General features: G+C 51.3%; 1 protein-coding gene across 1 annotated transcript in view; it reads left to right on the forward strand.

Annotated features, from left to right (window-relative positions):
* Positions 1-303: 303 nt before the first annotated feature.
* The window catches only part of LOC103805588 (ankyrin repeat and fibronectin type-III domain-containing protein 1-like), a gene marked incomplete at its 3' end in the record, with an annotated part of 155,194 nt that continues 130,193 nt past the window's right edge, over positions 304-25,304 (forward strand). The window contains exons 1-3 of the mRNA XM_009078244.1: positions 304-422; positions 17,933-18,126; positions 22,441-22,658. Of these exons, the coding sequence (XP_009076492.1) occupies positions 304-422; positions 17,933-18,126; positions 22,441-22,658 (531 nt within the window). The remainder of the gene's footprint in view (positions 423-17,932; positions 18,127-22,440; positions 22,659-25,304) is intronic.

Raw genomic sequence — 25,304 nt, forward strand, 5'->3', positions numbered from 1 at the left:
GCACTACATAGGCATCGAGCCTCTCTCGTGCAGCCCAGCGCCTGCGCTTGGCTCGGGGACACAGGACAGTACCCTCTCAATCTGAGGGATCACCGTGGAGCACGCTGCGGACTGGCCAAGTAATTCCTGGCTAAACTCCTCCTGCCTTGTGCTGCCTCTGTCTGACTCTGCTCCCCTGCCGGTGCCGTGGGCTGGCGGAGCACTTGGGGCAGTGAGTGAGTTTGGGGTGTAGCATGCACGAGTGTGTGTTGGCACCAGCGCTCAGGGACACGGGTGGACAAGCGCCTGGACACCGCAGGGGCCATGGCTTCGTTCGGGAAGCTGACAGAGTACTTCAGCCTGAGGAAGTCGAGGCCGGAGCTGCGCTCCAGGCGGTGGGGCCGGCGGAGCGGGAGCTGTTGCTGTAGTGTCATGGAGTGCAGGTATGGGGTGGCAGTGGCACATCTGTCCTGGTGCCTCCGTGTGTGTGCCTGCAGGGGCTGCAGGGTGGGAGGTGCAATCCTGGGTCCTTTGCTTTCCATTTACCTTTCCTGGGGCTGGGAGCAAGCCAAGAGCTCTGGAAGCATCACCCCATTTCTGTCTGGGACTTGTGTGTGACTCGTTGCTGTGGGATATCTCCAGGAGGCTCTGTGACCTGGTGTCCATCTTCCTGCCCAGGGCACGTTCCAGGTGTCGGTGTCACATCTTGGATGTCTGCTGAGTGGCCACGTGCACCTGTACCTGCCTCTGTCTGTTGTTCTCTGTGTTGTGCTGTCTTACTGTCTCCTCATTAGAGGAACAAGGTTATCGTGTCAAAATCGCCCTTCCCTCCTCCTGCCCCACACAGAGTCCTTGCCTGCATGGGCAGCAAGAAGTGGCTTCTCAGGTGAAGTTAAACCTGTGTGTTTGAAATGCTGGTGGAGCCTCCTGGCACATATGAGGGGCAGGAGGGGTCTGGGTTGTGCTTAGGGTCAGGGCGCAGTGGTGAAAAGGGCTTCTCTGGGCATGGATTTTTGGAGTGTGGATTATGAGGGGAATACCCTGCAGATGGGGAGGGGTGGTATTGGGCTGACTGGAAACCCCTTGGGAGCATTGGAGTGCTCAGGATTGTGGTGGTGGGGTGCACACATGCTTGTTTTGCATGTAAACACCGTTACTGCAATTAAGAAAATTGCTCCTTGCAAGAAAATTGCTTCACTCTCCTTGGATGTTACAAGCAGCCTGTAGGACATGGCTAACACTCAGTGCTGCTCTGGGTTTTTCCCCTGCTCTGTGTGGGCTCAGCCTGAGCAGTGTGTGTCCCCACATCCTCCTGCTGACCTGCACACGCTGCCTCCCTGCTTCTGGAGGGGTGTGGATCTATTCAGGATACAGAGAGGGAAAAAATAGCGCTGAAATTATCTACTTGCCTTCTTCCCTGGTTGTTGAGCATCTCATACTCTGCAAAGGTTATTAAAGTGTCTGCAGATCACAAAGAAGTTGGAGCCCCTGATGCTGCTGAGACAGTGAGACATGCTGAGCCGTTGCTGTCTTCCCTTTTCCCTCGGTGGCTGAAGGAACTGGTTGCCTCTCCCTGCTCACTCCAGGCACGCTACGGTTTCTCCGGAAACGCAGAAACATTCGTGGCCGAGCCAGGAGCTTTGTTCTGCTCCTTTTTGGCATTGTGGACACAAACCCTGGCTTCTGCCCTCAGGTTTCTGCTGTGTTGGTGCAGAGCTGGGTGTAAGGAAGGTTGGTTTTCTAGGTGCTGCAGAGCATGGCAGGTCCCTGGGGTTTGCTGGTGTGCAGAAGAGCACGTGCCGTGTCTCTGGTTTGAGGGAGATACTCACAGGCTCCACAGCCTATCGATCCTCCATCCACAGGGTGCTGTGGTTTTATGGACCTTGGGTTTTGGGGCAAGTTGGGTGGTTTCCTATGTAATGGGAGATGTCATGATGCCTTCCTAGCTCTGGGGCATGAGCCACAAAAGTGGCATTGCTGGTGTGTAGCTCCTGTACCAAATTTTCTGGGGGGTGCTGGCTATGGATGTGGAGCTCTGAGCAGCCTGGTCTGTTGGAAGGTGTCCCTGCCCATGGGGGGGACTTTAAGGTCCCTTCCAACCCAAACCATTCTATGTTTGAGTGCTTCCTCTCACAAGAGTGTGTCTTGCCATGCATCAGGTTGTCAGAGCCACTGCCCCTCAGAGCTCAGCTCAGTGTGAGACTGGTTGGCAATGCTTCCCCCGAGCAGAAGCCTCCAAGTGCTCCAGTGTGGCCAAGCTTGAGCTGCAGGGAGCTGTGCTCTCCCTGCTCCTTAAGCACTTTGTCCACTGGGCCATGTAACTGCTCCAGGGCAGCTCCTCCAGGCTGGATCTGAGTGTGTGCACTGTGTTCCTGATGCCCCCAACCTCCCCAGTGATGGGGCTTGAGTGCACCTGGGGATACAGAGCCTGTTCCCTTGATTGCATACAGTTGATTATGGAAGTAAAACTAAGTGTTGATTGGAGCGTGGGATGCTTGGAAATCAGCATCACTTTTCACCCCAGTTACTTGAGATTCTGCCCGTTTTCTTTCCTCCCCAATGTCTGTACAATGAGAAGCCCCAGGAAATCTTCACGGCTGTGATCCAAAAGCCAACGCAAGGAAGTTGCTTCCATGTCTGACCCTGTCCTTGCTCTAGATGGTGCATTTTCCAGCTCTGTTGAGCAACCTTCTGCTTTTATTTCATTTCTTCACTCTAATGCGGGCAAATTAAGCAAGGAAATAAGATGCTCAGCCCCCACATTTCATGTGCATGGAGGTACTGAGAAATCCTGCACCCCAGACTCAGCAGGGTGATGTCTTACAGCTCCCACGACAGCCCTGCCCTGGCCTTGCTCAGGGCAGCTGGAATCCCATGACACTTCCCAGAGCTGTGTAGTCCCCTGGGACCACAGGGAACAGATGTAGGCAGATGCTCAGTCAAGAGGATGCACCGACTGGAGTCATTATGTTCTAAATATAGTGGTCCCACGCATTCTCACAGGACTTAACAGATATTAACAGGTGTGTAGTTATGGTTTTAAGTAACATTCCTGCATTTTTAAACTACACCTCCAGATAAAGCAGTGCTTGCCAGGGAGGAGTAAGTCTGCTGGGTTTGAGGATTTGTGGGCTCAGACTTGTGTGTAGAGAAGGAGCCCAGCAAGAGCATCATCTCATTTGGGTGCTGTTGGGCAAACATGCTGCTTGCAGGAGCTCCTCAGCCTCTGCTGTGCCCTCCTACTCTGCCACCACCTGTGGCACAAAGCCCTGTTGTGATTTGCACCTCTGTTGTGCCAGCTGGAGGCTTCTCCAGCCTGAGCTGTGCCAGCTGTGTGCAGCAGGAGGATGGCTGCTCTGCTCTGCTGCTCTGGTACAGCTGCCTCCTGTTATTAAATCAACTGGACAGTCAGATCCTCTGGGATTGGGAGGCCCCAGGTGTGACAAGGTGGGGATATGAGAGTGTCCCCAGCATGCAGCTTACGCTGGGGCAGGGACTGGCAGTGTGTGAGTAAACAGCCAAGCCCAGGAGAACAAGTGATTGATTTGCAGCAACTTTTTTCTGTCTAGTAGGAGCAGTGATGGATGAACCAAACTCTCAAGCTGACTGGCTCCAGAGCTGGACCACTTTGTGTGGGATGAAGGCCTGGAGCATTGCAGGAGTATGAGGGTTGCTCCACAGCATTGGGTGCAGGTGCCTGTAGGTGAACCACAGGAGGGACTGGAGGGCTTGCTGAGGTTTGGAGGGGTTGTTCTTTGTGTTACCTCCTGGTGCCAGCCTCGAGGTGCTTGTGCTTAGCTGTCTGTGTGGTGGCAGGAAGGGTGGAGAGGATCCGCTCTGGCATGGCAGAGAAATGAGAGGAAAAGGCAGGTTATATTAAATACCTCTTCTGTTAGTGAGCTGTTTATAAACTGAAAGGTCTGAGCAACTGGTTGTGGGTTCATGCAGCTTTTGAAAGTGGATCAGAACATGGTTGAAGGCGGTTGTGTGGTAACTAGGCTGAGAAAATGGCCAGGGAGGCTCCAGGGTGAGCTGAAATTCTCAGGAGCAGGCTGGCACCTTCCCAGATTGCTGTTTTCAGCCTGGGCTGCTTAGCAGCGAGCTAGCCTGGCAGAGCCCTGGGCTGGGATCCTGGGTGCCTCCAGTGATTCTGGGAGGATGGGGATCCAGTGTCATCTGGCAGTTATCATGCTTTGGAGAATTTCTCAAGGAGACTGTTGGAGTTGGTCCAGGGATAACCTGTGGTGAAACCCAGGGAAGCCAAGCTCAGGATACAGGGAGGAGAGGGGGTTGGCTCATGCTGAATGAGGAGCAAGCAGGCAGGGTGTTAGCTTTGGGATTCTCCTAGTTTTTTTTCCCAATAACTGAGCTGGAAGTTGGTGTTAATTAGCAATCAAGTAAATTACGTAAGAATTAAATTTCATAAAAATTCCAACTTGCCTGGCCCATGTCATTAGATAATCTCCAACTGAAGGAATGGTGCTCCAGGTGAGGCATCATCTTTGCACTCTCAGCAGGGGCAGAGGTGGGTCCAGGTGTCTCTGTTGCTTGGCAGGGTCAGAGCCTGTCCCAGTCCTCATGGGAAGCTGGACCAAGGAGTTGCACTTGGAACTTGTTACCTCCCCTCCTTTGGGAGTGTTTTCTACTCTGATATCTTGATCCATGTTCTTTGTTGTGTAGTTTGATGGGCTTTGAGGTGGGGAGGGGTAGTGGGAAATGTTTCCTGGCAGGATTTTGCTTCGTTGTTTTTGGGTGCTTAAAAATATCTCTTCAGCTCTGGCAGCATGTTTGTGTTCAAGCACACGATTGTGATGGAAGAGAGAGGAACTGGCAAGTTTGGGAGCTGGAAAACAGCACTGAAAGAACAATTCCTGTGTTAGCTGCACACAACATGAGGCAGGTAGAGATGGTAGGTAGAGATGCCCAAAGGGGCATCTCTGAGGGGCTCTCTTGCATGGCTGAGAGTTTGGCTGACTTTTCCCACTTTGTTTTTGACACATTTTGAGCAAAACCTTTCTGCTTCCAAATGACATCTCCGTATGGAAAGATACTTGCCTTTTAAGGGAGAAAACAACTAAGACTCTTGCAAGTGGTTTAGGTTAAGTGAGAAGTTTTCAGCTGAAAATTAGTCAATAAGGTGTTTGTGCCACTTGTGTTCCAAACTTGCCAGTGCTGACATCTCCCTTGCCTGCTGAGAGGCCAGCAGGAAAATGTGTGTGGGTGCATAGATTGGCATTTTTGCTGCAACAGATCATTGTAACCTATTAAAAAAAAATCAATGTCCATCACTACTGCATGGAAGAGGTCTGTGCTAGTGCTGGAAATAGAGTCCTAAATCCAGTGTTAGTGACTCAGCCCATGGCCTGTTTCACGGAGGTGCTGAGCATCCTTTAATCCTGTTAACTGGAACAGGCACTGGGCACTCAGCACCTTTACAGTGTGGCTAGGCAAGAATGTGAGGAAGAGCTTTAGGAGCTGGAAACTTCAGCCTCTTTTCAGCTGGAGACACACTGGGGTGGGAGCATTGGTGCTGGATCTTGGGCTGCACAGCTGAATTGGGGGACTGTCCCCAAAGACAGCTCCTGTGCTCTTGGCTGAGACTTGTTTGACATGATGCCTCAAAGCCTGGAGCCTCTCTGCTCTGGAGACAGGCTGAGACAGCTGTGGGTGTTCAGCCTGGAGAAGGGAAAGCTCTGGGCAGACCTTAGAGCCCCTTCCAATGCCTAAACAGGGATTATAAAAAGAGAGAGAGCAACTTTTTACAGGGGCAGATAATGACAAGACAAGGGGGAATGCCTTTAAACTAAAGGAGGAGAGATTTACATTAGATCTTGGGAAGGAATTCTTCCCTGTGAGGGTGGTCAGGCACTGGCACAGGTTGCCCAGAGAAGCTGTGGCTTCCCTATCCCTGGATGTGTTCAAGGCCAGGTTGGAAAGGGCTTGGAGCAACGTGGTCCAGTGGAAGGTGTCCCTGCCCATGGTAGGGGGATGGAACAATATGTGCTTTGAGGTGGTCTTTAATGTCCTTTCCAACACAGATCATTGCATGAATCTGTACTGTCTCACCTGGCCTGGCATCATGGTGCTGTGTGGTTGTGGCTGTTGGGGTCACTGGTGCCTTTCAGCTCTCACAGCTGCCCCTGTCACCCTCCATGCTGGTGGTGTGTGGTGAACTGCAGGACTGAGCCTTCCTCCCTTCTCCTCTGTGCCAGCCTTTCCCCAGGCTGCGTGTGCCGTGTCCCTGGTGTCTCACCACCATGACAAGCTGTCAGACATGAATGGTTCTGTTTTGTGAGCAGAGTGGCAGTGCCATGGGAGGAAATGACATTTAGCTTTTGTTGCTTGATTGAGCTGCCTGGGTTTTGTATATTAAACTTAAAGAGGCTTTTTAGCTTTGTTCTCCCCTGTTTGCATCTCCGTGGCTGTGATCTGTCAGGAAGGGGCTTGGGGAAGAAATCCATCTTCCCATCAAATCTGTCCTAGCAAGGGGCCTCTCCACCAAGCCCTGACATGTCTTGGTTCTCTGTGGCACATGTTGCACATGGGGACTCCTGGGTGATTTCCAGCATGCAGTAACCTGATCTCAGCTCTGCTGTGCTTCTGGTCTTGGAATGGGCTACTGACTCCATCCTCTTGCAGTGCTGGGATGCAGGGGGAAGTCGTGTTCAGAGCCAGGCAACATCTGGGCCTCTACCTCTTGGTGCTTCCTCAAAAACCTGCTCCCATGGCTGCAGCTAGAGGTAGGTTTAATGTCTGTCCCATGGAAGTGCAGGCATGTGTGGGCCTGGGAGCTGGCTGGGAAAATATTCCAGATTTGACAGGCTGGAGAAGCACATGTGAGCTCTCTCTGTCATCTTTTGTGGCTATGTTCTATCTAAAGCCAAGGGATGTGGTTTGTACCCTGTGTTCTCCCTTTCTGCCTGGCTCTGGCTTCCTTTGAAAGCCAATCTTTGGGATGGGAGATGAGGTTGAGAGCTGCCTAAATTCTGTGCGAGCTGAAGCTAATCTTTGCCTGGATTAGGCAGAAAAAGATGAATGGTCATCCTCTATTTTGCAAGGATAGTTGGATGGGGTAGTGGGAGGAAGGGGAAATGATACTGGTATTAAGGGGAATTACATACGTAGTGTGACTGCAGGAGACATCTCCTTCAGCAGAAAGCCTTGGCCTGTGAGTCACAGTTGCTTGAAAGACTGTTTGATTCCTAATTCCCCCACTGTTTTGGCACTGAGTCAGAGCTGGGAGGGGGCACAGGTAGGAATCAGAAGCACCAGCAATCCACTCTTGGATTTATGCACGGAGAGGGGGAAGGAAGTGATTCCAGACAGCGGATGGCAAGTTAACAGCTTCTAATAAAAGTGGTGGCTGGCAAAGGGAAGACTTTTTTTGAATGGGGATTGTCCCTGTATGCCCTCCTCTGCCTGCTCCTGCCTGTGCAGGGCAGTCCCTGGAATGTGTAGGGACACTGAACAGGGTATATGGTGACACTGGGCAGTGCAGCTCCTGACTTGGGTGACACATGTGGCTTTTGTCACTCTGCTCATGGAGCAAATGCTGTGCTCCAGGGGGGAGTGGGTATTGAGGAGGGCCCTGCAAGGCACAGGGCAGTTTTGGGGGTTCTGGCTGCCCTGCTGACAGGTATCCAGTTGCATTGGCATTGCTTGTTTTGAGGGGTGAAGGGAAGGGACTTGGTGCCTTCACATGCCTCAAAGAAGCACAACGTGAGGATGGTGATGTTGGAGCCTGTGAGTGCCCATGGGGCAGAGTTCGGGGAGCAGGGAGGAGATGCATTTGGGATTTGGAGAGGTTTAGGCACAGAGTATCATCTATCTACTGCCCTGGTGCAGAAGGCTGAGCACAGGAGGACCTCTCCTGCAAGCCACCTGTCCTTGGATGCTGGATCTCCTCAAAGGGACCAACTCTGACCTGGTACCCACACGAGGGTGGGAAATGGGAGAAAGAGCAGCCATGTGCCTAGCTTGGCACCCTTCTGTGGGGAAGTTTGGGTGGGTTATGTCCTTCAAACAAACCCCTTGCTGGGGGAAGAGCTGCTCAGGAGGAGAGGGCTGCATGGGAGAGAGAATCCAGGTGATATTCTCCTGCAGAAGGTGGGCTGACCTGGCTCTAGGAGAGCTGGGGAGGAAGGGGAGGGGGATGTATTGACAAAGGAGACTTTCTCTGGACCCAGGAAGAAGCATTTCAAAGAGGAAAGAAAAAAAGGACACTTCTGTTGGGAATATTTCAAATGGGAAAATTGGAATATTTCCTTTAATAATTAAAAAGTTATTTTCTTCCCCAAAACTGTGTTTTCTCCTGTAGGAATAGCTGGCAATTATACAAATGAATGCAAAATATTTTTAGTCTGCTTTTTTTGATGGGAGAGGATGCAGGAGGGAATAGGCAGCTCCTGGTTTGCTGGCTATGGCATGGGGGGGGAGCAGAGCTCCAACCCTCACCCCCTTACTAGAGGCAGCCCCTGGGTATGGGCACCACTGCCTGGAGCATCCATGTGCTTTTCCAAGGGTGTTTGGAAGCCACTGGAGCTGATGTTTGTGCTTCCTGGCTGCTCAGATGCTCCAGGCCTGCTGCTGCCTGCCCTATGTGCAGAATTTGTGTGACTGTCTCTGTTAGATCTATTTTTTGGCTGCAAATCCATGCTTGTGAAAAAAATGGTAAGATTCAGTGCATTTTAATGTTGCTTTAAAGAACAAAAAGGTTAAATTTGTCACAGATTGCTAAAATGGTTTGGGTTGGAAGGGAGCTTAAAGCTCATCTCGTTCCAACCCCCTCTGCGATGGGCAAGGACACCTTCCACCAGACCAGGTTGCTCCAAGCCCTGTCCAACCTGGCCTGGAACACAACTTCTCTGGGCAGTGAAATTTAGATTATAGGAGGACTTTATCTTGGAGCATAGAAGTCTCCAGAGAAACACTGAGAGCTGCAAAGTTGTCACTTGGGGCAGTAGAAACTCCCATGCAATTGATTCCTATCACCTTGCTGGCCTTCCAAAGGCATAAAACTGATATCATGTTTATATTAATGAGGAACAGAAGCTGTTTTTATCTTGGGAGGGTTTGCTGCTGAGGAAATTCCCTGTCAGCTAGGCTGGATTGCTTGGGATTCCATCCTCGGGTGCTCTCTGGTGCAGATGCCTGCAGTCTGCTCCTGCACAAAGCAGCAGCTGGGAGGAGGATACTACAGGGAGGTAGGAATATTATATAGGAGCTCATGGAGAAAATGCATCCTGTGACTGAGGCATGAAAACTTTTCAGACTAATGGTGCTATTAACCCTTTGTGGACCTGCTGAGGCTCTGGAGGTGGTGGAACCCAGACTTGAGCCTGGCTTGGGAGAAATCTGCTCTGAGTGCTCCTGCCTGGCCCCTGCAGCTAGACTGCTCCTCAGAGCCTGGCAGCTGCCAGGAGCAGGGTTGGGATTCCTCTGTGCTGCTTTGGGGCTTTCTGCTCTTGCTCTTCCCCTCACAAGACAGATAAAATCCATTATCCCAGCCACAAGCAGCTACTGTGTGGGTCCTGCCCTCGCTGGAGCTCTGCTCCCAGCTCCTCTCAGCTCCTGTTACTCCTGCACTGAAATCCATATTTTTAAAGGATTTTACTGCAACATGGGGGAGGGAGCATAAAAATGTGTCTTGTTGAATGGGCTTGTCCCTCTGACCACGATGGTGACCTGCCTCTTGTACTTCAGAGGAAAAGGAAAACCAGGCCAAGGCTCTGGATGAAAGGTGATGCCCCGGAGGGTTTAAAACAACAACGTGCTGTCCAAGCCTATGATTATAAATCTGCTTTTTGACCAAAACATATGAAATAATTACTTTTGCCAGGGGTTAGTAGTCAGAGATTGATCAGCTTTGCCACGGTTTGCCTCCAGTGCTGGAAAACTTGGTCACGCTGCAGAAATGATGGGATTTAAAGCAAACCCAGCAGCTCCAACAGATGTCTGGAGTGTCTTTCTGTGCTGGAGCACATCGAGTTCAGGCCTGAAGCGTCTCCCCTGTGGTTGTCAGGAGCAGCAGTGTCCTTTCCAAGATGATCTCAGCGCCTTTTTGTCTCCTCCGTCCTGTGACTCGGATTTTGAAGCAATGGGGGAGACCAGCCCTGTGTCATGAGACTGGGAACAGGCCCAGGAGCTCTGGGGCAGCAGTGAAGGAGTCATGCTGCAGGGATTCTGTGCTGGTGCAGTGTCAGTGAGAGGAGGCCAGTGGGTGCTGGAGGTGGCTGTGGTGCTGGACATCATGCTGGACCCATTCATGTCCTCCCTGAGAGGTGTTTGCAAATACGAAGGAGGCAGCAATGTATTTATCTTGTAAATTAGCCAACTCTTAAAACTGAGCGGGGGGAGCTTGTCATCTATGTTGCTTGTGCTTCATTAGCTTTTGTCTCCAAATTTTTTCAAGGGAGACAGGAGATGTGTAAACACCAGAAAAGAAAAGCTGGGAGCCAGGGCACACCATGGTGCTGTGTCTTGTAAGCCTGGAGAGTGGGAGGTGTTTGTTCTGCCCTGGCCTTGGCAGGTCATATAACCCCTTCTCCTCTCTGCATTCCCCACTTTTACACATCAGTGTGTGGTTACTAAGGTGTGGCACTGAAGGCTTTGTCACTTATAGGGAAGGAGCTGTGTTACTGTCTGCATTGCTCTGCCTCTTTCTTTTCCCTGATTTAATGTGTCCCTTGCTGTGTCCCTTGCTGTGAAGCCTCCGAATCCCAGCCAAGTTCTAAACATGCTTTGCTGTCCCTTGGCTGCCTCTGGGCTGGCCACAATCCTGAGTCAATGGTGTGTCCCTGGGAGTTTCATCCTGCTCGTATGTTGCCTTTAAGTGTGCAAGATCTTTAGCTTGTGAGTTGCCTTATGTCTCTCAAACACTTTTCTCTGTAAGGTGGGGAATGCAGCCTCAGCCCTTTTTCTTCCAGAGAGTGGTCCATGAGTCTTTTGTGTTCCCTGCGGAGCATCCCTGATACCTTTGGACGTCCTCTCTGCTTCACCTGGATGGCAGAGCCTGGATCTGTGCATGGGGAGCCTGGGATGGTCCCTGAGGATGCAGGTCATGCTCTGGAGCTGCTGGGAGGGAGGATACTCATCTGCTCTGCTATCATGCCAGACTTCATGTGCCTGTTCTTTCCCCATTTATCAGAGAGAACTCCATGAGCAGGGTAAATGTTCATACTCCATAAACATTCCTCCTTCTTTCCCTGAGCCTAGAGACTTTGTCTTTGGACTTTTTGTTGTGGAGGTGCAGCTCCAGCAGGTCTGGGCTGGGCTCTGCCAGAGCCCTCCCAAGAGCCTGGTCCCTGTTTTGCCCCTGTGAACAGTGAGTGATCAGTGTAGCTGATGGGCAGGGGCTGCACAGGGCTGCTCTCACCTGTGGGATGTGGATGGGGTGGCACCACAGGGACAGAACATGACAGAGGGGCAGGGTGGCTGCTGGTGAGGGACCCTGTCGGGTGCACCTGGGCTGGGGAGTGAGAGGAGCTTCCCACTGGCTGGGCACGTGGTTTTACTGCCTGCAACAGAGCTGGAGAAAAGCTTCTTTTAACAAAGGAAAACAGCATACTTCAACTGAATGAACAGCAGTGTCTGGCCCCAATGTATTTCATCCCTCTGACAGTTGTGTTTCAGTGCATGGTGAAATGGAGGCATTGCTATAAAACACAGCCCCGGTGCCTGGTTTGGGACTGCTGACATGAAGGGTCTGTGTTTTTTCATCTTGTTTCCGTGGGGATGGCTCTGCCTGTTGTCCAGCTTGCCCTGCTGGGTGGTGCCAGGGGTGAATAGCAGTAGCAGCTCTTTAGCACTGAGTAAAGCCCTGGTGGGTGAGAGGCTGTCACACACCCGAGTGCTTGGGGCTCTGCAGCTTCTGTCACAGAAAGGACTTTTGGCCCTGTACTAGGAAATTTGGTACTTGGCTTCCAGCTCAGCAGGGTGGGTGCTGGGAGCAGGGATGGATGGGCATGGCTGGACCCACTGTGGGCAGTGGTTGACAAATGCTTCTCCTCCAAGTTGCTCAAAAATGCTTTTGTAGAATCATAGAATTTTAGAGGTTGGAATGGACCTTAGCGATCATCTCCCACCAGACCAGTTTGCTCAAGGCTTCATCCAGCCTGGCTTTGAACATTGCCAGGGCTGAGGCATCTACTACCTCTCTGGACAACCTGTGCCCATGTCTTACCACCCTCACAGTCCTCGCTGGATGTGCCCATGTCTTACCACCCTCACAGTAAAAAGCCTTTTTGCTGACCTGTTTCCTGGCACGAGGGGCGTGTGACCTCCTCTCCTGCACCTCCCACAGCCTTTGAAGCCTGACTCACCTCTTCAAATCAAAATGCAGTTTCAGGGACAGGAGCAATTATTCCCTGGATACTGGAAGTGTTTGTACAGTGCTTGGGCACTGATCCCTGCTGCAGAGATGCTCTGCAAGCCAAAGAGGTGGCAGGAGAGGAAGCTTTTGCAAACTAGCTGATGGAAATCGTGGTATTTACCAGTTCACAGCTGAGCCTGAGAAGGTATTTTTATAGCTTCACACAGTTGTTTTTTTTTCTTTTCTGAACTTGCATGCTAAAAGCTGTTATGGGTTTTGTTTTGCTTTGAAACTGTCTCTCAGCCAGATGAAAGATGCTCTGTTTCAGCTCTCATCCTCCACTCTTCACACATACACACACTGGGCAGCCAGAAAGGAAGATTTTCTGTTTGGGTGTTTTTTTTGAATGCAAAGGGAAGATTTCTTTGTTATTTTCTCTGGCTTTGCAATCCACAGGGTCACTGGAAATAGTACCAGTGAGTCACAGGTTTGCTCACAGCTGATAAGGTTTTCAGAGCAAACTGGTGGTTTGAACAGGTGAGGATGCCCTGTGAAGGCTTTGGTTTCTGAGGCTACTCTGTATTTTACCCAGTTGGTCTTTTCCTCTCAGACTCAGAGCTGTGGCTGCCCTCACCCCACTTCGAGAGGGGGTTGTGGTGGGTCATGTCTCCTCCTGGCTTGTAGCATCTCTCATTTTCCTGAATCCAGCTGGAACCTTTGCCGAGTTTTTAAGGTCAGGTTGCTAAGTTACACCTCCTTGGAGGAGCAGTACTGAGCAGTGTGTTACAGGCAGGAGCAGCCACTGACTGGGAAGATCTGTGAGTGGTGTCCCTCTGCAATAACCAGGCTCTCCTGGCCCCATCCCTGCCATCCTCTGTCTGATCTAGGAAGGCTGGGGGGAGCTGGACTAGCACGGTGGGTGCTTGGGTTTGCCTGAGAGTTGCTGGGACTGTGTGCTGTGTGCTTCCCTCTTCCCAGGAATGGGACACCTCTGGAGGGTCACTATCCTTAGGCATTTCCAGGAGATGTGCAGGAGGTTTTCTTGCTCAGTTCCTGGGGAAATAATGTCAGTCAATGAGGCTTATTGGGGTCCTTTTGGGATTGTGAGTGGTGGGTGTAGGGTTTCCCCTCCCTCTGTTGTGCTGCTGGATTTCTGATGGGGTTGGTGTGGTAACTCCTTCATCCTTCCCTGGGCAAGCTGCAGACTCTGTCCTCCTGGGATGGGCTGGGCAGTGCCCTCCAGAGAGCAACTTCTCCCACGTGGAAACCAGCCGGGAGGTTGGAGGTGCATGTGCAGTTTGTTTCCAGCTTGCAGGAGGGATGTAGGATCTGGGTTTCCCTGGTTTAACTGCATTAACCTGTTCACTATCCCTCCCATCCCTTTATCTCAGCCCTTCTCCTCTTGCTCCCTGGTGATAGAGACACCATCTGGTAAGGACATCACCATGGGGAGGGCACTGGACACCGCACAGCTTTGGTGCTGTGTTCTGCCTCTTTTCTTTTCACTCTTTTTTGTCCCAGTGGGTCTTCATATTATCCTCTTGGCTTTCCATAGAGCCTGGGAAAGCAGTGCCTGTGTCCCCTGGGTGTCAGGGGCTGTGGCCAGAATGGGGTGTTGGAGCAGCCAGCCCAGCTTACACCCTGCCTGGCACAGCCAGTTTGTGTCCTGCAGCTGTCCTTAGGGCTGGTGGCAGGGACCTGGCCCTGCTGATACTCCCACATTCCCCATCTGCCTGTGGACTGGGAGTGATGGAGCTGTCACTGGGCTCCTGCCTGAGCTCTCACACTCAGCCAGAAGGATTTTTCCACCCTTGTCATGACTTGATTATCTGCTCTCCTCCTTACCCAAACGCCGAATGGCAGCTAAATATAGGCTGTAACAGTGTTGATTATGGCTTTTCTAATTGAGCTTTACACTCCATCAGGGATCTTTACTAATGGGATGTGGCATCCTTGATAGCACCCAGCTGGGAAGCCTGCTTGGGAAGCAGACATAGATGCAATGTGACTTCCCAGTGGCATCAGGTCCCAGCTGACAGTTGCTGCTGAGGCCTCTGGAGCTGTGCACGGAGTCCTGGGTTTGACTGAGATAGAGTTATTGTTTTTCCCAGTAGCTGGTGCAGGGCTGTGTTTTGGATTTAGGATGAGAACAATGTTGATAACGGACTGATGGTTCGGTTGTTGCTGAGCAGTGTTCACTCTAAGTCAAGGGCACTTGCATTTCCCATGCTCTGCCAGTGAGGAGGCAACAAGAAACTGGGAGGGATCATGGCCAGGACAGATGACCTGCCCTGGCTGGAGAGATATTTCAGACCATGGAATGTCATGCCCAGTATATAAACTGGGGGTGTTGTCTGTGAGGGGCTGATTGCTGCTTGGGAACAGACTGGGCATCGGTCAGCAGGTGGTGAGAGACTGTACTAGGCATCACTTTTCCATTTGGTATTTGATTCCACTCTTTCTTTTCCTTATCTCCTTTTTCATTACAGTTATTATAATTGAATTTTAGTGTATTGCAGTTGTTAAATTGTTCTTGTCTCTACCCATGGGTTTTATCTTTTCCCAATTCTCCATCCTGTGTGGGGTCAGGATGAGTGAGGGGCTGTGTGGTACTTATGTGCCAGCTGGGGCTCAGCCACCACACACAGGATAGATCCATGGAGCTGGATTGTGCTTGGGAATTCAAGTTCATATTTCAAATTTAAACAGGTTTCTAGTTGCTTTGCTTTTTTTCTGCTAATATAAATCACTGTCTGCAGATATACGACTTAAAAATTGCTCCTCTAACAGTGTGAATTCTTCCTTTTTTTCTCCCCATGTGACTCCTGTGAGTGGCTCTCTGGGCACAAAGGGATGAGAGCACTTAGATGCTAATGAGGTTCTGCAGGTGATGGAGCTGTATGCAGGTATCCTGGGATTTACATGCAAGAAAAAAGGAATGTTTTGGACTCAGGACTCATTTATGCAGCACAGCGATGTGTTAAGCTCCATCCCTGTTGCCTTGTGCCAGCAAAATGTGTTACAATGAGAGGTACAAATGTTCTGCTGAAAGAGAAATGGCTCGGGATGCTAATTCTGGCTTTGTATTCCTGGCACAGCCTGTTTTCATGCTGATCCCAGTGAAGAGTGGGGCTTGGGGTGGGCAGGATGGTGCTGAGCACCTGGCACAACTGGGGCATTGCCTCTCCAGGACTGTGGCAGTGCTGTCCCTGCCCTATCCCCACAGTACTCAGTGACAGCTCTGTGCAGCAGAGCAGCATCACCTGGGAATTGAGTGAATGGGATTAATTTCTGTTGATAACATTTTGGTCCTAAGGTGGAAATGTGCTTCCTATTTCTGCTCCAGGGGACACACCAGTGGGTGCTGGGACTGCCCAAGCTGTGTGCCCAGTGTGTTGCTGTGACCATCCCATGGGAGATGGCTGCATGGCACCAGTGTTCTGCCCTGTCCCTGGGTCACTGCTCACCTCAAAGTGGCACCACATGCCACCAGCACTTGGGAGCTGCTGTCATGTTTGTAACAGCAGTGAAAAATGGTTGTGATAAATGTTGCAGTGACAGTCAGGTGCTGAGGGTCAGGAGCTGTGGATGATAGATTCTGCCTGTGTGACCTTGAGGACTAGATAGTGAAACAGGACAAAATTTAGTGCTGGAAGATGCAGGGAGGCAGAAGGGTTGCCCTGCTGTCTGCACCAGGAGCTCAGCTCTGTGTGATTACAGGGCTGGAGCCTCTCTGATCTGGAGCCAGGTTGGGAGAGCTAGGGGTGTTCAGCCTGGAGAAGGCTCCAGGGAGACCTTAAAACCCTTTCCAGTGCCTAAAGGGACTCCAAGAGAGCTGAAGATTGACTTGGGACAAGTGACAGGACAAAGGGGAATTACTTCAACCTGAAAACGGGTAGGTTTAAATAGGATTTTAGGAAGAAATCCTTTCCTGTGAGGCACTGGTACAGATTGCCCAGAGAAGCTGTGGCTGCCCCATCCCTGGAAGTGTTCAAGACCAGGTTGGATGGGGCTTGGAGCAACCTGGGCTAGTGGAAGGTGTCCCTGCCCATGGCAGGGGGGGAAACGAGGGGGGCTTTAAGGTTCTTTCCAACCCAAACCATCCTAGGATTCTATGAGGATCTATGTCCTCCTCCAGGACAGGTGGAGGATGCTGAGTCTAAGATAGAGGGAGTGCAGTGAGGGGTGTGGAAACATGCTTGGGGAACGAAAGCTCATTTTGTGAAGGAAGACTAAAAGAACTTGCCTTAATCAGCCTTGAAAAATGCTGGCAGAAAGGGGCTGAGACTGCATTGTAATGGAAATTAGCCATGGGAGCAACACCGGAGAGAGGGGGATAATTATTTAAGCTAAAGGTTAATATTGACACAAGAACAAATGAGCATAGACCAGCTAAGAATTGAATTTTGGATGGAAATTTGAAGGATTCATACCATTCAGTATGAGGTTTGTCTGTGCCGGGGGTGGGGGGGTTGGAACCAGATGATCTTTAAGGTTTCTTTCAACCCAAACCATTCTGTGGTTCAGTGATTTGGGACCATCCCCTTGGGGTGTGCTGGGGAGTTTGTTTAGGTTCAGCTGTGTTCTGTGACAGTGGGGGATAGGGGACAGCTTTGGGGTGACCCCAGCCTGTAGCCCTCAGCACAGGGTGATCCCTACATGCCTCCAGTGCTGGGCTGTATTCCTTTTTATCCCATTTCTGGGATCCTTGCAGCATGGCCTGTACCAAAGATGGCAAAGATCCCAAAGATGACACCTGAGGACCATCCCTTGGGAAAGGCTCTGGGATGAAGCAGGAGAAGGGGGACCTGCTCCCATGCCCCACTGCAGGGCTTGGCTTGCTCTGGGGTTTTGGAGGAGGCTGTGGAAAATGGTTGTACTGCCAGCTTGTGGTTGTGCATCCTGATCCCCCATGCAGATTTGGAGCCCTTTTGTCAAACTCTGCTGAGTTTTGACTCCACAGAGACCTTGAATTTGTTTCTGCATGTTTCATGACACCTGTGAGACCTCTGCAGTCCCAGCTGTGTTGAGTCTGCCTTGCTGGAGCCTTGACCTTCCCTAGTGCCTGTCTCTGGGACCTGGTTTCTACCACAAAACACTTTCTGCCTTCTCGGATGATGCTCAGTGGGGTTTTTACTGTCTGATGAGGAGTGGCTGAGGGATCTGTGGGGGCTCAGCCTGGAGAAGAGGCTCATGGGGGACCTTCTACAACTCCCTGCCAGGAGGAGCAGCCACGTGGGGTCAGGCTCTGCTCCCAGGGAACAAGGGACAGGACAAGAAGAAATAGCCTCAAGCTGTGCCATGGAAGGTTTAAATTGAATATTGGGGGAAATTTCTTTAGGGAAAGGATTGTTGAGCCCTGGCACAGGCTGCCCAGGGCAGGGATGGAGTCACCATCTCTGGAGGACTTCAAGAGCCATGTTGATGTGGCAGTTGGGGACATGTTTAGTGGTGAACATGGTGATGCTGTGTTGATGGTAGGACTTGATGGTCTTAGAGGGCTTTTCCAACCAAAACAATTCCATGATTTTATGGGCTGTGCTCTCAGCCCAGAGGCAATGTGAGTGTGTCACAGAAGGGTCCTTGCCTGAGGCATCCATTCCACCTACTGAAAGGTCTGTGCCCTTGTTCTCTCCCTTGCAGGTCCCTGGACAGAAAGCCACAGCGACCAGTGCTGGGCAAGTCCCGGACACTGCCCAGCATCCCTCAGTCCCCAGTCCTGAGCAGACTTCCCCTCCTCGACTCCACGGCGTACAGAGAGGAGATGCCAGAGCAGAAACCCTACAAGAAACACTCGGGATCTGACTCCCAGAAAGGCTGCACAGTCCCTTCTGCTGGTGAGTGCTGCAGCACCAGGGTGAGCTTCGTGAAATCCCAGCAAAACTTTCCTGCTTCACCAGGGGCACAAATAACGAATCCAACTCTAGTCTGTATGGGGTTTATCCTGTTCCAAAACCAGCTCTTCTTTGTGAGGTTTGGGGTACTTTTGTTCTTGTCTGAGTCTTTGAGTCTGTTACTTCAGCCTCTCTATCTTTCATGTTATGCTGGTGAAAAAGAAGTGTTGGCTCGTTAAAGTAACCCAGTGCAGGGAGGTGATGCTTGGAGCCTTGTGCCTCTGGGTGATTTGCCTCTCCTGGCCCCACATAAGCTGCTGCCTCAGGGGCTCTTTGGCCTCTGCAACACACCCAAGTGCCTCTCTTCTTTGGCACAAAGTGGCTTCAGGGCACTCCTAGCAGCACCACTGTGCTCTTCCCACGATCCTGGCCTTGGGGATTTGCAAACACTCCCCAGCCTGGCAGTGTGTATTGGCCTTCAGGTCAGCTCTGAGGGTTTTTATCGTGTTCTTCTACTCTCGTGCTGATCCTGATGAAATACTAATATGGTTGGGCCAGCTGCTCTGAACAAGTTTATGAGCAAAATTGCTGATGGCCAAAATGTTTCACTGCTTTTGGTGCCAGCAGAATCACACTGGGACTATAAAAATGATGGGAAAAGGGATTATTAGCACTGAAACAAAGATAAGGCCTGCAAGCCAGGGCTGACGATCCAGTGCTGAATAAAATCCTCATAAAACAACTCCCTGCAAACAGCACCCTTGGATTTTTTTATTTTTATGTTGTTTTAAATCTAACCCTCTCACAGTCAGATCCCTGTCTTACCCAGCAGAACAGCTGCCCAAACCCTGGATTAATTTTAATGCTTTGCAGGCTGCATTTCCTTTCCTGGTGCTGCTAATTCTCCCCGAAGTCGTGCACAGAATGGGTCTTGGCACATCACTGAGCCTGTCCTGCACTGCTGGTTGTGGCAGAGCTCCTGGGTGTGTTGTAGCACCCAAGTGAGTGCTCTGCTCTATGTGGGTTTCCTTTTAGCCCTTCAAATTGTTGGAGTGGGTCTTGATATGGGAGGAATACCTGTAGGAAAGCTTGTGTCGCATCCACCACAAAGGGCACTGCTTCCTGAGCACTATTCCACACTTGCAGGTCCTCAGCTGGTGTGTTGGTGCTTCCAGGGAGCTGTGCTAGAGGTGGAGGGGAGGGAGTGGGAGGCTGGTGTAAGACCATGGGATGACATCCTCCTCCGTGAGTCAGACCCACTGCAAACTCATCACCTTCTGCTGGAAACACCTCCTCTCCTGAGAGCAGACAGGCACTGTGGAACAGCCACTGATGCCGAGAAAAGGCTGAAAAAGAACTACCCCCAGCCTTGTATCTCAGAGGTAGCAGGTATTTGTTTATTCAGCGCTGGGCACAAGGGGGATCGCTCCACCAAACTTGCGCAACCAGAGACAAAAACTTCACAGTTTATATACATTAAAGAACTCATACATATTCATTATTTCCAGGAATAGGTGGTCATTATTACAATTAGTTCTTGGAAATCATTATCATTATCTCCTCCTTCATCTCCTCCCACTTGGCATTAGTCCCACGGTCTCAGGTGGTCGTCCGGGGGTCGTCGGGAGGAAGGCCAATGGTCTTCATCGGTTTGACCTTTGAGTTTGGCACATATTGCTAGGTCATGAGTCCAGCTGCATCTAGTTTTTCTTCCTTGTTTTACGCTACCTAAGTTAAAATAATGCCCTAAGTTCTACCCTTTTCATGCTGAATAAACTAAGACAATTCCTTATTAATCAACCTTTCTCTTCTTATTTATTCAGGTGCTCTCTACCTGACTATCCTCTATCCTACTCTTTGCTTTGACTATTCGATTCTTGTTATCACCACCACAAAGCAAACCCTGTGTACAACACTCCTTGCACAGTGGGAGTGTGAGGAAGAGCCTTGGGTGCGTGTAACAAGTGTTCAGGATCTTGGCTGGAGGAGGAGTAGGAAACCCCTTGTAGGTTGGAAAGTTCCCTCCACAGCCAGAGCCTTGGATGAATGAGTGAGGAGTTGTTTTCTGTCCAGATCCTCCTGGGCTGTTTTCCTGGCTCCTTGATGCTCAATTAGGAGCTGCTAATTAGCTACTTGTAGAGGCTATCAGCATGCTGTCATGGAGGTGAAGAAGAGGGGATGGCACTGCTAGCAGGCTGTGACATCTGGAGAAGAGGAAGAGAGTAGGGCAGAATGTGGCACTGCAGGTTAACAAGCCCCTGGATGCTGATGAGGAATGCAGGATTCCCACAAGAATTTACAAATAAGAGCTGGGCTGCAGGTAATCAGGCACAACGGAAGATGGAACAGGTTGCCCAGAGAAGCTGTGGCTCCCCATCCCTTGGGAGAGGTGTCCAGCACAGAGGAGATGGTACAGTGGCTGTCCTTTCACATGTTTAGCACACTGCCTTGGTCCTCCCTCTGCCAGGGTGGCAGAGCAGTGGTGGCTGTGTCCAGGTGTGCTGTGGGGCTGGGAGGGGACAGTCTTGGGGACAGAGTGGCACAGACAGTGGCTGGGCTATTGCAGGTGAGCAGAAGGGCACTGGGGCTGGTTCTTCCTTCTGTGTGTGGTTTCCCTGCTTGCTGAGTGTGTCTCCTCCCAGCTTGGAGCTGGTGTGGCAGCGTTTCCTGCCTTTCCCCGGAGCGATGCTATCTCCCCGTGGCAGTCTGGATCTGCCTCCGATTGACGTGTTTGCGCATTGAATAATCACAGCTTTCAAACAGCAGTTCCTGTGTTGTGTGAGGTGACATTTGGAGAGGAGCAGCAGCAGCTTATTAAGTTGAAAGTAGGGGAGGAAAGAAAACGACACAATGCTCCGAGTGCTGTGCTCCGGGTTGCCTCTTTGATGGAATCACAGAATGGTTTGGGTTGGAAAGGTTCTTGAAGCTCATATCATTCCAAGCCATGAGCAGGGACACTTTCCACTGGATCAACTTCCTCCAAGCCTGGTCTTGAACACTTCCAGGGATGGGGCAGCCACAACTTCTCTGGGCAACCTGTGCCATTGCCTCACCACCTTCACAGGGAAGAATTTCTTCCCAATATCCAGTCTAACCTGCCCTCTGGCAGTCTGAGTAGGTGGTTGTTTCTGTTGTAGTTCATCATATTTCATGTAAATCCCACAGCCTTGCTGGGTATGCTGGGCTGCACTCACTGAATTGTGGCTGATTTAACATTAGGGCTGTTATCTACTTTAAACTCTGGAAGTGTTTTGCTTCTCAGCTCTGGCATAGTGGGATCATGGTCATTTGTGCTCAAAGGTGCTGGGTTTTTCAGAAGCCAGACAAAAGATCTTGCTTGGGAAGAGGCTGCAGGAGGGGAAGAGCCTCTGAAGACAATTCTGTGAAGTGCCCTTTTGGGCCAATAATTGATCACTTTTCCAAGAATTGTGCAAGATGCTTTTTCTGTTTGTTTGTCATGGTGTGAGCAGTGATTTTGGCTGAGGGGGGGAGGCAGGGCAAGCTCCAGATGTAAAGAGGAGATTGGCCACAAAAAGCAGGCAGCTGCTGGGAAAAGAGCAGAGCTGTGATATTCTGGAGACTTTTCCTGTTGTTTTGTTGTCTTTTTCTTTTGTTGCAATGAAATGTGGTTGGTCCTGCCCTGGGATCTCCAGCCCTGTGTGATGCTGACTGTCCTCTGCCACTGCTGTCACAGTGTGGTGAGGTTTGTCCCCAGGCTCTCAGGGCCTGCAGTGCTGCATCCTGGTGCTGCTGGCAGTGGGCTGGAGGAAACAGGAGGTCTGGCCTGGCTTCTGGCCTTGATGTGGCTGTTGATTTGCTTCTGGCTGTGCCATAAAGGGTTTTATGTGGGAGGGGATGGCAATAAATCTTGTTGGAATTTGTAACATTTGTGGTGCCTCAGTTTTCCTGTTCACAATGCAAGATTTCAAGGTCAGGTTGGACAGGGCTTGGAATAACCTGGTCTAGTGGAAGGTGTCCCTTCCCATGGCAGGGGGTGGAATGAGAAGACCTTTAAGGTCCCTTCCAACACAAACCATTCCATGATTCTAACTCTATTTGGCCCATTCCTGTCAAGAAGATGTTGGAGGCTGTGGGTACATGAGGCTGAGCAGGTTGGGAGCAGGGGCTGGGAGCACACAGCGCACACACTCTGACCCAGTCTGGGCACTGAGTTCCACAGCACCGATAACCCATGGCTTGTCTGTGGGTATGGGATGGGCAGAGGGCATCTGGGCTGTCCACTACCAGCATGCTGGAGGGCTAGGACATGGTCTGGACCGTGGCTCTGATGAAGTGGCATCTCCTTCTGCTCCCCAGGGGAGGCCTGGAGGCTGGAGGATGACTGCACAGACCCCCCCAGAGACCCCCAGCTCGGCACAGCGGTGGAGGACGCCCCGTTCAGCTACTTCCGCACCCGCTCCTTCTACATGAGGAAGAGCCTCTCGGTGGACAACCACCTGGGGTCCCTCAGCTATGCTGTGCACCCAGCTGAGACCAAGGCTGAGCGTGTCAAGACCAAGCTGCGGCGGCAATTTGTGAGTACCTGGGTGCCTGGCACCCCTGATTGCACACACACAGCTTCCCAGGAGCACCTACAGGTCACAGAGCTATTTTTATGCCTAACATCACCAAAACAACAGTAAAAGGCTGATCTGGCATGGTGGAGCAGCTGGCAGTGGCAGCTTGAGTTTGCCCACAGTGTGGCAAAGCCCCTCTCCCAGTGATGTTCCTGGCTCCCTCCCTGCTTCCCTGCTCACTGGCGCACAGCTGGGTGAAGTGTGGGGCTGGTCTGTGAGCACTGCTGTCCAAAGCATGGAATGAGGCTCAAAGTAGGAAACAAGTTTTCCTGTTTTCAGCCTCATGTACATGAGGAGCTGGCTCTTCTCAAGGCTTTGCCCTGAGGCAGCTCAACTCTTCCTGGCTCTTTCGAGCATCCTGGTGTCAGGACAGCAGGAACACGTCAGAGCTGCACCACAGCTGTGGGAGCCTCTAATCAATGTTTAATGGGCTTTGCCTCTTCTCTTTCCCAGAGACACTTGATACCAGGGTTTGTATGGCCTTCCCTCTGCCTCGTTACCGGCTCGGGGTTGTAATGAGGGCTCAGGTGTCCTGTGCTGAAAAGCACTTGGTGTTGATTGGCAGCAGGTGAGAGCATCGGTTCAGTGGGAGCAGAGCAGGGAGTGGGTGCCTGTGCACCCCGAGGTGCTGCTGGCTGATGCACCGTGCTGCAGGCTTCACACACATCTGAGACCACCTGAATTTGCTGACTTTCCCCTAACCCAGAGGAGGGGCTGGTCCCCCACACTGGGTCACATAGACTGAGGCTGCTCCTGCTGTCCTGGGCTGCATCACTGCTGGACTGTGTGGGTCTGGGGCTCACCCTCCCTGCTTGTGCTCGGATGGATTTCTGGATGTAACCACTCCCTGAGAGGACAGTTCTAACTCTGCAGCGTGTCAGTGGCAGCAGTGGGTGCTGTGGGAGTGAGTCTGGGGGACTTGGTCATGATCCTGGCACTGTCAGTGAACCATCTTTGTGGGAATTGCTGCCTTGGGCTCGGGAAACAGGTGAAAGCTCAGGGATGGAGATGAGAGAAGCAAGATGGGGCACCCGATGAGCAGCTGAAAGATGTTGGAGGTGTTTAAGATGAGACGTCCCTGCTGTGGGGTAAGGCATGTGTGCCTGCTTTGTCTGTCAGCATGGATCTGATGCACCAAGCTGTGCCCAGGAGAGCACGAGGGATGGGAGGGCACTGAGACATTGGGGATTGTTCTTCTTTCAGGGGTGGTTTTTCAATATCTCCATGGGACCTGCCCTCACAGCCTCCCTTCTGCGGTGCAAATGGGCACACAGGGTGTGGAAGCACTTGAACTCTCAGCACAAACAGTATTCTGGTGCCTGTAGAGAAGTGGGCTCTATCCTTCCCTGTGGGGCAGCCCCCTGCCCACTCACTGCCATGCCAGCACCTCTCTGCTGCTTGTGGCCAATTTGATTTGGTCTTTGGCTTCATGAGGCTTTTGGAGACCTTTGCTTTTCCTTGGTGTATCCACAGAGCTGACTGTCTATCAGGGACATCCTGCGTTGGCAGGATTTTTGTAGGACGTGGGTTTGGGTTTTTTTTCCCCTTGCTGCATCATTTCTGGTTTGTTCTAATAGGTAAAAGATGTTGTTGCTGTAGGCTTGGCCACAGGCTCTTCTGACCTTGTGAGTCCTGCTGAGAAAAGTGGACTCAACCTACCTGGAAAGGGCATCCACAGAGCACTTCAGTGGAGGCTTGGGCAGTGAGTGTGCAGGGATCTGGTCTAGTAGCTCTTACTGAGGCTTGGATCACTCTGGGACCAGCATTCTCCACACAGCTCTAGAGCCTGGTTTGTAAGTCTAAAGTAAAGGTCCTGCCACCCTGGGGAAGTTATTTCCAAGAACAATTCCAGGCTCCACATCCTCCCAAGGCTGGGTAGTTACTTTCTATCTCCATGCTGGAGGTGTTGCAGCTTCCCCTGGGTTGGTGTTGAGCCCTGTGTGACACCTGCTCTGCCCAGCCCTGCACGTTGGAGGAATTGGTGTCAGGTGGGATTCACACTCTTCATGCATGGCAGAGCATGTACAGAAGAGAGCATGATTTGTTTTTTCCCTGTGGCTCATCTGGGATCTTTTAGGAAAGTCCATGTTTAAAGCTGGATTCGTTTTTCCAGGCTGTTGCACTTCCCCTGTCTGTAATGTTAGATTTCTGGCTTTGCTCTTTCCATGCTGACAGGCTGAGCTGCCTTTCTGTGCAATGCAGCTGCTTAGCTTCTTTTTCAAATTCCCCAAAACCAGGATTTTAGGAATTGCTAAGGGAGAGGAGAGGCTCCTGAGGCTTTTGTGGAGGCAGCCAGGACTCTCCCCTGGCAGGGTGGATGGAGACAGGGCAGGGCTGTTGCCCACATGCGTCCAGTACCCTATGGTCATCTCACATCTATGTGATTAGGCACTGCCTGATGAAGACTTTGTGCTGCTCATGGGCATCTGAGCTTGTCCAAGGGAGAATTTATTATAGCTTGTGTGAAAACAGTTGAGTCTGGCCTCCCTGCACCCCTGGGCATGATTTGCTGGATGCTTCTGGGGCTGCCAAGGCATCTTTCAGTGCAGAGGGAGCAAATCCTGCCTGGCCCCATTCTCCTGGAGCAGCCACCCTTCCCATGTC

This window comes from Acanthisitta chloris, unplaced genomic scaffold (assembly GCF_000695815.1).
Source record: "Acanthisitta chloris isolate BGI_N310 unplaced genomic scaffold, ASM69581v1 scaffold207, whole genome shotgun sequence".
Taxonomy (NCBI): Eukaryota; Metazoa; Chordata; class Aves; order Passeriformes; family Acanthisittidae; genus Acanthisitta; species Acanthisitta chloris.